Raw genomic sequence first — 10,854 nt, 5'->3', positions numbered from 1 at the left:
GCTTAAGTTGCTCAAGCATTGAATTCAGATAATATTAGAAAAACGGACAACAAAGCAAAAGGTTAGAGTAAAGCATAAAAAAAAAATCCCCACTTGAAGAAAATCATTGACTGAAAATATAAAAGGAACATAGCAGAAGAAAGCGAATACAAGAAAAAGTTTTGTCTGAGATTAGTAGAAGAAAAAAAATAAGACTATTTAAAGGGAGTAGTTATTGGAAAGAAAGAGAAAATAGAAAAGATGCTATTTGGAGAGAGAGAGGAACCTTGAGCGCTGAATAGAGAAATTACTTCATATTTGACGCGTTCGAATGAGTGAAATAATTATCACAAAGAATGTGGTAGGTAGTTTTGATAGTGAAAGAGTATGTAATGACGTCTTGAAATGGAAAGGGTTATGGCAAAGAGTAGGTATACAATGGTTTTTTTTTTATTGAAAACGGGTGAGGAATGTACCATGATACCGAAAAGATGTGATGTTTAATAGGTACTCATATTGTTTGAGTAAAGGGCAAAATAATAATATTGTTATATCATAAGGGTAAAAAAAGTAAAGAAAGTTGAAAAACATTTTGGAAATGGTCCTAACTTTATATATAGTATACAATTTTATAAAAAATTATAAAATTGAAATGGAATCATGGTCGTGATACATGTGAATCCATATACCGCCAAGAGCGATAATAATTCTGCCTTATCTTCTCCTTTTGTGGGGACGGTGATGGCGATGATAAAGATTATCGAGACATTTAATAAGCAAGAAAGTCAACTGGCTTGATTGTATTTCATGAATAAGTATCATAATAAAATATTTAATCACCGTTACAGATTTGACTAATGAAAACCAAAAAGAAAAGCAAAGCGTATCCGAATGACTATATAGATCAAGCATAAACCCATAAACTTCTCTTCACATTTATGTACAACTTGTTCTCGTCAAACTTCCACTATATTTGGACAGAAAAAAAGAATTCAAAGGCATACACACACAGTTCAGTACTCCTGTCATCTGGAACCCCTTTTCCATGGCAGAAGCATCCACCTTTCTCGATACGAGGAGGTATCTTCATCTTCAAGCTTTTCCCTTAGCAATAATTGGCAATGCGTTCTGGGTTGTCTTGAAACCTCATAATTGGTGATCCTAATTTAACAACATAGATAAAGAACCAACGTGGAAGTTATAGAGATGCGACCATCCATGGTGTCATGCTAGAAACTGTTGGCAGGTAGACTCTTTCATCAGTATTTGACATATATATCTAAGAGAGATTTCTTGCTCTTCTCAAAGGCATGCTGTGGTAACGGGAGCAAACAAAGGAATTGGGTTAGAGATTTGCAGGCAGTTGGCCTCAAAAGGGGTGACGGTGGTCTTAACTTCAAGAGACGAGAAGAGGGGTCTCGAGGCTGTTTGCAAACTAAAAGAAGAAGGCTCTGCCGCTCCCTCCGGTGAAGTAGTTTTTCATCAGCTTGATGTTACCGACTCTGCAAGCATAGATTCACTGGTTAAGTTTGTCAGTACCCGGTTTGGGAAGCTGGACATTCTGGTACATAAGAGGGTTCCAATTTCCCATTGATTACCTACTTCATATCCTTTCTTGTGTTTTTCAAGGTCCATCTTGTCAACAGGAAATCGTAACTTCTCTGTATCACCACCTGCTGACCCCAAATAACAAGCATAAACAAGTGATTAAACTCCGGCGTCGTTCCATGCTTTCCTCCAAATGTGGAGCGATCCCTTATCTGAACTCCTTTTTTGATGCCTCTCTTATGTGACTAATAGAAGATGGAAAACTATCGCAGGTGAACAATGCTGGGATTAGTGGAACCATTATAGATTTTCAAGCCCTTACAAGTGCTGTTGAGCGTGATGGAGATTGGGTAAGTCTTCATCCTATCTGGGATGGCTTTTTACTTGGCAAGAATGGCCAATGAAAAGAACTTGCCAATGAAAAGAAGAGAAAAATCGAGTTTGTATGATACCGAGCCACTTATGGCTTGAGAATCGGATGATACCTCAAAGTCCTATTCTTGATAGAGCCGGAAATCTGTTTGTCCTTTTGCTATAGCCAACTGATGAAGCGGAGTGGAAAACGATGGCAACCCAAAATTACAAATTGGCCATAGAATGCCTCGAAACAAACTACTTTGGCTCAAAAAGAGTGACCGAAGCTCTCCTTCCCCTGCTTCAACAGTCGAGTTCTGCAAGGATCGTCAATGTCTCTTCAGACTTGGGACTTTTGCAGGTAAGTGTAGTAATATTCTGGACTTTCCAGTTATATTCAGAAGTAAAACATGCTTGAACTTTGGCTTTCCTATTTTGTGTACTCATGATTCGACTTATCTTTTGGATTTTGGACATTGAACTGCTTTTCCTCGTATCTGGAAATCGAGAGAACTTGATGAACTGTTACTAGACTGGCATTTTCCTAAACCTTTCTTAATCAGAAACACGTCATGAAATGGCTACTCAAAATCTCTCATTTTTACCAACATGAGTTGGTTCAAGCGGTTTGGCGCTTGTTCCCCTTAAGTAGGGTCTTGTGTCCGAGTCTTATGAACGGGAAAAATCCATATTGAGGGAGGTTTACCCTTAGTGGGCTGACCCGGCTCGAACTGGATTACTTGGGACCCGATAGGCTTTCGAATACCAGGGTATACACCAGAAAAAAAAATCTCTCATCTTTAAGAAGTTTCCGTAGTTTTCTCTGATGTTGCATCCTCAAAAAAATTAACATCTGGAAACTGGAAAGATAATTAGACAATGTAATCCAATAACGTTATAGGAACTTACTTCTGCTTCATTGAGAAAAATGAAAAAAAAAAAAAAACGGATTTCAAGCAGGTTTTACAACATGGAAACGTGAACCTGGAACACTATTCCTCAATCCGAGTTGTGTATCACTACATTTCCCCCGACTTTTTCCTAAAACTTCTGCTATTAACCTTGTCAATTTTCAGAATATTCCCGGAGAATCAATCAAGGATGCCCTGGAAGACATCGAGAACCTCACAGGAAATCAGATAGAGGAGATCCTGAAGAAATTCTTGGAAGATTTCCAGCGGGGTCAATTAGCAGCCAAAGGCTGGCCCGAGACTATTTCCGCATACAAGCTGTCCAAAGCAGCTATGAATGCTTACACGAGGCTCCTAGCAAAAGAGTTCCCAACTTTCCTTGTGAACAGTGTTTGCCCAGGCTTTGTCAAGACCGATATAACTGGCAACAATGGACTTCTAAGCGCTCCTGAAGGAGCAGAGGGCCCTGTTCACCTGGCTCTTCTCCCAGAAACGGGGCCCTCTGGCCTCTGCTTCTTCAGGAAAGAAGTCTGTTCTTTCTGAGAGACAAAGCTTGTCTGATTGAATATCTGGCAATAAGACCAAATATCATGTGCCAAAAGAGGAATGGATTATGACAACAATCCGTTGATATTGATGTAATATACATGCAATTTGTTCTGTGCACTTTCACAAACATTCAGTAAGATCTTTGTCAGGCTTCTCAGTATCATCAGCTTCACATGATTTTCGATAATCGATGATATCTCCCTAAAACCATGAAGTTAAAACAAGATGTTAAATCGATGATGAATGTATACTGGCCTAGGAGAGGAGAGACTGAATGAAAAGAACGGGGATATGAAAAGTCATGGATGTGTTATCTGCATGTGCTCTAGTCATGGTTCGGGGATGTGAAAAGAACGAGGTTTGGGTAGCTTAACACCCTGCCATGGAAATCTTAAGGGACGGGCTCTCCTCTCGCCTGCTGCTTTTAGCTTTTCCTGACATCCAAGGTTGTCCACTTATTTTGCAAATCACAGTATCGTTCTCCTCAAGACAATTAACAGACCGAAAAGGGAAAAGAAGGAGAATATATCTCAACCCATTTGAGGGAAAATATCTTGAATAAAAATGTAACCATTTGCTTGAATAGAATTTTAACCATTTGCGGGAAAAAAAATAAAAAACTAACCATTTGCTTGACCAAATTGTATCCATTTGGAAAAGTCTGATATATCCTACAGAACTTACAAATTGTCGACTCAGTGGAATCATCTGGTATTCAAGCTTGAATTTTGTCAACATGTCGCCTTTTGCTACATTATTGGAAGAATAATTAAGCATGCCAGCATGTTGGAAGCCTCAAAATGTAAAGTCCAAAAGATGTATGACGATTCTGCTAGTTTCACGGGGCGCAACGGAAGCGAAAAAGGAACAGAAATTCAAAATTTCCTACCCGTGAAACTAATTCCAAGACCTACTAGAAGAATAAGAGTAAATAAAAGCGTACCTGGAATATTTAAAATTGTCGACCGAGCGTCCCACGCGTGACGCCTCTACCGGTATCCACACCGGCTTTGTCGACGAGTCTTCGAAATCGGCGGTGCTAGCGGCCAACACTCGAAAGAAACACCGATGCGACACCCGGAATTATTAAACTTAATTGGACTTAATGAGTTTAACAATTCAACTCAATAATCCCATTTTATATACATACATGTATATCATATATACACGTGCATATATGTTGTATGTTATCTATATCTAATATCTCAATACACTGCCATGTATATATAATGGCTTGGGGAAAGGATTTCAAGCCATTTGACCGGTGTGGGACAAAAAGGATTTAAGGATCCCAATTGTATCTTATATACATACACATATAGCCATATATATATATATATATGTATTTGCATGCGTGCACAGACACATACAAACATATATATATTTATGTATATTACTTTTGTGGGCTATTGAATTTAATAAATCGAGTCTAATTAATCGACATATTTAATCTCATTAAATATCCGATTAATCGGTCGCACCTTAAATCGTATAATCTCTATTAGACGATTTTATTTGTTTCAAAATATCCCGTCGATTTAGTCGTCGTGTGTGACCCTGTAGGTTCCCAATTACGTTGACAGTAATATCGAAATCTCTATTTCAATATTACAAACAGTGAGCCGCATCTAGCAATGCATCACTATTACTCAAGTAATCGGAAAGTCAATTTCTCGACAAACCTTGTGACCTATGCTACCGTGTAATATAATCCCTTTGTCCTCTATATCTCTATTGAGCCCAAGGCATGGTCGATGACATCCTTGTATGGCTCAATATCTCTTTTTCTTGGTTTACCGGGTAAGTCTATCAGAACAAATGAGCTCGATATCATTATATCGACTCATTTGGGTATGCATACACTTTTAGACTTAACCACCAAGTGGCCGTGAGATATCGCTCCCGTTTCGTAGGAGGAACAAATCCTATCTTGGTCACTCACATTCTTTTCCATGCTTTGTGGCATACCCAATAACTATCTTTATAACCAGCCTGTTACGGTGGCGTTTGACAGTATCAAAATATACGACATTACACGTAGGAATCCATGGTGACCTCAAGTCAAAGGACCATTACACTATAGTCACTTTGAGATATGCTAATGACAGTCACGTAACAACCCATGTAGCAATCTCATGGCGGATCAGTCCAATACACATTACTCTTAATGTATACATGTGATGTGATTTGATATCTCCATATCCATGACCTGTGAGACTTGGTCATCAATCAACACCCACACTAGTCTAACCGTATTATCGTTGTCCTAATTAACGATAATACTTTGACTATGGACATTTAGGAATAATGTTCGGTAATTATAGGATCTCACAATCAAGTCACACTTGATGCCTATTGAACATACTATTCCAAGGACATTATTGTATAAAATCATATTTAACGCAATCTACACAATAACAGATATGCCTCGTAATATAATGAAATACATGTCATATTACAGAACTGATGATAGATTGCCTCTAGGGCATACACCAATTCCCAACAATCTCCCACTTGCACTAGAGCCAATCTGGCATTTGTCTAATGCCAATAGATCTAGTTTGAGCCTCGTGCTTGCGCTGCACAAGAGGCTTCGTAAGTGGATCTGCGAGATTCTCATCTGTTGGTATTTTGCATATCTTCACATCTCCTCTGTCGATAATCTCGCGAATGAGATGGAAGCGCCTGAGTATATGTTTGGATCGCTGGTGAGACCTGGGTTCCTTAGCCTAGTGTGAGCCTCGTGCTTGCGCTGCACAAGAGGCTTCGTAAGTGGATCTGCGAGATTCTCATCTGTTGGTATTTTGCATATCTTCACATCTCCTCTGTCGATAATCTCGCGAATGAGATGGAAGCGCCTGAGTATATGTTTGGATCGCTGGTGAGACCTGGGTTCCTTAGCCTGCGCAATGGCTCCATTGTTGTCACAATAGAGATCCACTGGGTCTGCGATGCTAGGAACCACAGCAAATTTTGTCACGAACTTTTTGATCCAAACGGCCTCTTTTGCAGCGTTAAAGGCAGCAATATACTCGGCCTCTGTGGTAGAGTCGGCTACTGTCTCCTGTTTGGAACTCTTCCAACTCACATCACCTCCATTCAGGCAGAACACATACCCTGACTGCGATCTACTGTCGTCCTTATCGGTCTGGAAGCTAGCATCGGTGTAACCTCTTACAACGAGCTCTTCTTCGCTTCCATATACCAAAAACATCTCCTTAGTCCTTCGTAAGTACTTAAGGATGTTCTTTACTGCAATCCAGTGTCTTTCACCTGGATCTGATTGGTATCGACTCGTCATACTCAAAGCATACGAGACATCTGATCGAGTGCATAACATAGCATACATGATAGATCCAATAGTTGACGCATATGGAATCCTATTCATTCTGTCCCTCTCCTCTCGAGTAGAAGGACTCTGAGCCTTCGAAAGGCTTATGCCATGTAACATAGGCAGCGACCCTTTCTTAGAATCCTGCATGCTAAAGCGCCGAAGCACTTTATCTATGTATGCACTCTGACTTAGGCCAAGCAGTCTCTTGGATCTATCTCTATAGATCCTAATACCTAGCACGTAGGTAGCTTCGCCTAAGTCCTTCATAGAGAAACACCTTCCCAACCAAGTCTTCACAGACTGTAGGGAAGGAATGTCATTCCCAATTAGAAGTATGTCGTCTACATACAACACCAGGAAGATTACTACGCTCCCACTAACCTTCTTGTAAACACAGGGTTCATCTTCATTCTTGATGAAACCAAACTCTTTGATTGCATCATCAAAACGAAGATTCCAACTCCTAGAAGCTTGCTTCAGTCCATAAATAGACCGTTGTAGCTTACAAACCTTTCCGGCACAATGTGGATCGACAAAACCCTCAGGTTGTGTCATAAACACATCCTCGAGGAGCTTCCCGTTCAGGAAAGCAGTTTTGACATCCATTTGCCAGATCTCATAATCATAATAAACTGCAATTGCAAGCAAGATCCTGATGGATTTAAGCATAGCTACCGGGGAAAAGGTTTCGTCATAGTCAACACCATGAACTTGTCTGAAACCTTTTGCCACAAGTCGGCCCTTAAAGGTAATCACATTACCGTCCATGTCAGTCTTCTTCTTGAAGACCCACTTACACCCAATGGGTTTTGCCCCTTCAGGTGGATCAACCAAAGTCCATACTTGGTTAGTGTACATGGACTCCATCTCAGATCTCATGGCCTCCAGCCATTTCTCAGAGTCTGGGCCTATTACGGCTTCCGCATAGGTTGTAGGCTCATCATTATCTATGAGCAATACGTCATTGTCTTGAGTCACGAGAAATCCATATCTCTCGGGCTCATGACGTATCCTACTAGACCTACGAGGCTCCTGTGTCACCTGTGTAGAAGATTGTGCCACAACAACTTGTGGTACTTGTTCTGCAACATCGCCCGTCGATTGGTCAATGTCATTTTGTGGTAGAACTTCCCCAAGTTCTAATTTCCTCCCACTAGTTCCTTTGGAGAGAAACTCTTTCTCAAGGAATACCGCAGTTCGAGCGACAAACACTTTGCCCTCGATGGGATTATAGAAATAGTATCCTCGAGTTTCCTTAGGATACCCCACAAAGTAACATTTGTCCGATTTAGGGCCAAGCTTATCCGAAGACAATCTCTTTACATAAGCTTCGCAACCCCATATTTTTAGAAAAGACATCTTGGGATGCTTCCCATACCACATCTCATATGGTGTCCTTTCAACTGATTTCGACGGAGCATTGTTTAATATGAGAGCAGCTGTCTGTAGAGCATATCCCCAAAAGGAGTCAGGTAAGTTTGCATGACTCATCAAAGATCGAACCATATCTAATAAAGTTCGATTCCTCCTCTCAGCTACACCATTCCATTGTGGTGTTCCAGGTGGAGTCAGTTGAGATAAAATCCCACACTGTTTAAGATAGTCAGCGAACTCATAGCTCAAATATTCACCTCCTCGATCTGATCGAAGAACTTTAATGCTCTTACCCAACTGATTCTCCACTTCATTCTTAAATTCTTTGAACTTTTCAAAAGATTCAGATTTGTGTTTCATCAAAAACACATATCCAAATCTACTGAAATCATCAGTAAATGTAATGAAGTAGAGATACCCACCTCTAGCAAGCTTGTTCACTGGTCCACATACATCGGTATGTATGAGAGCCAAAAGATCACTAGCTCGCTCACCTTTTCCGGTAAAAGGGGCCTTAGTCATTTTCCCCATTAAGTAAGGTTCGCATGTCTCGATCGATTCTAAATCAAACGAGTCCAGTAATCCATCCTTATGGAGTCTAGAGATGCGATTCTCGCTAATATGGCCTAAACGACAATGCCAGAGGTAAGTCGGGTTCGAATCATTAGATTTGAGCCGTTTGGTTTCCACATTATAAATAGGCGTATCTAGATCAAGAACATACAGACCATTACTTAAATGTGCACTGCCATAATATACATCATTCATGTACATAGAACAACACTTGTTCTTTATAGTGAAACAAAATCCCTTCTTGTCCAAACAAGAAACAGATATTATGTTTCTACTAATAGCAGGTACATAATAACAGTCATTAAGATCTAATACAAGCCCAGTAGGTAAAACTAGGTGATAAGTCCCTACAGTTAATGTAGCAACTCTTGCTCCATTTCCAACTCGTAGGTCCACCTCGCCCTTTGTCAACGATCTACTGTCCTTTAGGTCCTGCATATTTCCACAAATATGAGCACCACATCCGGTATCTAATACCCAAGATGTAGAAGTAGTAGATACATTAATCTCTATAACATGGATACCTGAAGTGGAAGTCTCACTTCCCTTCTTCTTCTTCAACTCTTCCAGGTATATCTTACAATTCCGCTTCCAATGTCCAGTGTTGCCACAATGGAAGCAGTAATCATTCTTCGCCACCTTGGCTTTAGGCTTCAACTCACCCAAGTCAAAATTGGATGCACCTTTAGCCTTCTTGCCTTTACTCTTGCTCTTGCCCTTTCTTTTGGTCCCTTGGACCATTAGAACGGACGTCCCCTTGCTGATATCATGCTCAGCTGTTCTCAACATGCTAAGCAGTTCAGGCAATGGTTTATTGTAGTCATTCATATTATAGCTCATAATGAACTGACTATAACTGCTGGGCAGCGACTGTAGGACTAAATCTGTGGCCAACTCTTGACCCAGAGGAAATCCCAGTCTTCCCAGAGTCTCAACGTACCCAATCATCTTGAGTACATGAAGACCCACCGGGCTACCCTCAGTCAACCTTGCCTGAAAAAGTGCTTTAGAGATCTCGAATCTCTCATGTCGGGCCTGCTCTTGATAGAGCTGCCTGAGATGCACGATCATATCGTACGCCTTCATGTTCTCGTGTTGCTTCTGAAGCTCCGAGTCCATGGTGACTAACATGAGACATCCGACGTTTACGGCTTCATCATGATGCTTACTATAAGCATCTTTCTCAGCTTGGGGGGCATCGTCAGGCGGTGGCGCAAGAAGAGGTTGCTCTAAGACATATAGCTTCTTTTCTTGGGTGAGAACAATTCTCAAGTTTCGATACCAACCAAGGAAATTATTCCCTGACAGTTTGTCCTTATCAAGGACGGATCGCAAACAGAAAGTACCAGAAGTGCTCCCTGCCATGGTAACTACCATAGAAATATACAAAATAAGTATTATAACACAACAATATTTAATGAGGACTTTATAAATATTGCTCCCACTATTTATATCAAATCAATGACCCTCAATATTGATTCAGAGAATATCATTCTCATAGTAGCTCAAGATCCATATCTCACCAAGCTCTGAGTCAGCGAGGGCTGATTCACCCAGAACTGGCTATTTAGGTAGGGAACTCACTTTCCCAATTGCATCACATGCAACTCTTGATTAGTTGGGTGAATAACTCCTTATTCAAATTTATCTTGTAGATCGATGCCCAACTACATGCCTCTGAACTCCTAATCCTATTAGGCTTGCTCAGTTAAGTCCGACCCACTGGTAAACACCACGTCTTACTAGGATAGATAAGGGCATCCTGCGAAGGCAAGGTCTACACACTCATCGATCTTGGTCTTGACGAGCGTTACACGGTGGAAGGATATGGACTTAATATTTTGAGGGATTTGATTAACATTTAATCGATCTCACTATACACTATTATGTAACTATTACATAATAGTCCACACGTATAACTATTATACTAACACAACTAGGACATAGTCCATGTCTAACAGTCATGCACCGCAAATATCAAACATAATCATACCAGTACCAAGCATAAAATCATATTTTATGCTATTATCTACTCAGATTCTAACTAGCTAGGCTCTGATACCAATTGCTAGTTCCACGGGGCGCAACGGAAGCGAAAAAGGAACAGAAATTCAAAATTTCCTACCCGTGAAACTAATTCCAAGACCTACTAGAAGAATAAGAGTAAATAAAAGCGTACCTGGAATATTTAAAATTGTCGACCGAGCGTCCCACGCGTGACGCCTCTACCGG

At 40.5% G+C, this 10,854-nt stretch overlaps 1 protein-coding gene across 1 annotated transcript; it reads left to right on the top strand.

Moving 5' to 3' along the window:
- The first annotated feature begins 883 nt into the window (after window positions 1–883).
- Window positions 884–3,501, top strand: LOC116191556 ((+)-neomenthol dehydrogenase-like). Its single transcript, XM_031520268.1, has 5 exons — window positions 884–1,059; window positions 1,288–1,543; window positions 1,800–1,877; window positions 2,066–2,242; window positions 2,958–3,501. Exons 1-5 carry the CDS (start codon window positions 1,025–1,027, stop codon window positions 3,333–3,335), a joined length of 924 nt encoding a protein of 307 aa, XP_031376128.1. The 5' UTR covers window positions 884–1,024; the 3' UTR covers window positions 3,336–3,501.
- Window positions 3,502–10,854: the final 7,353 nt, after the last annotated feature.

The sequence above is a fragment of the Punica granatum genome, chromosome 1, assembly GCF_007655135.1.
Source record: "Punica granatum isolate Tunisia-2019 chromosome 1, ASM765513v2, whole genome shotgun sequence".
Classification (NCBI taxonomy): Eukaryota; Viridiplantae; Streptophyta; class Magnoliopsida; order Myrtales; family Lythraceae; genus Punica; species Punica granatum.
The sequence above is the reverse complement of the archived record's forward strand: the minus strand, read 5'-3'. Positions and strand labels throughout refer to the sequence as shown.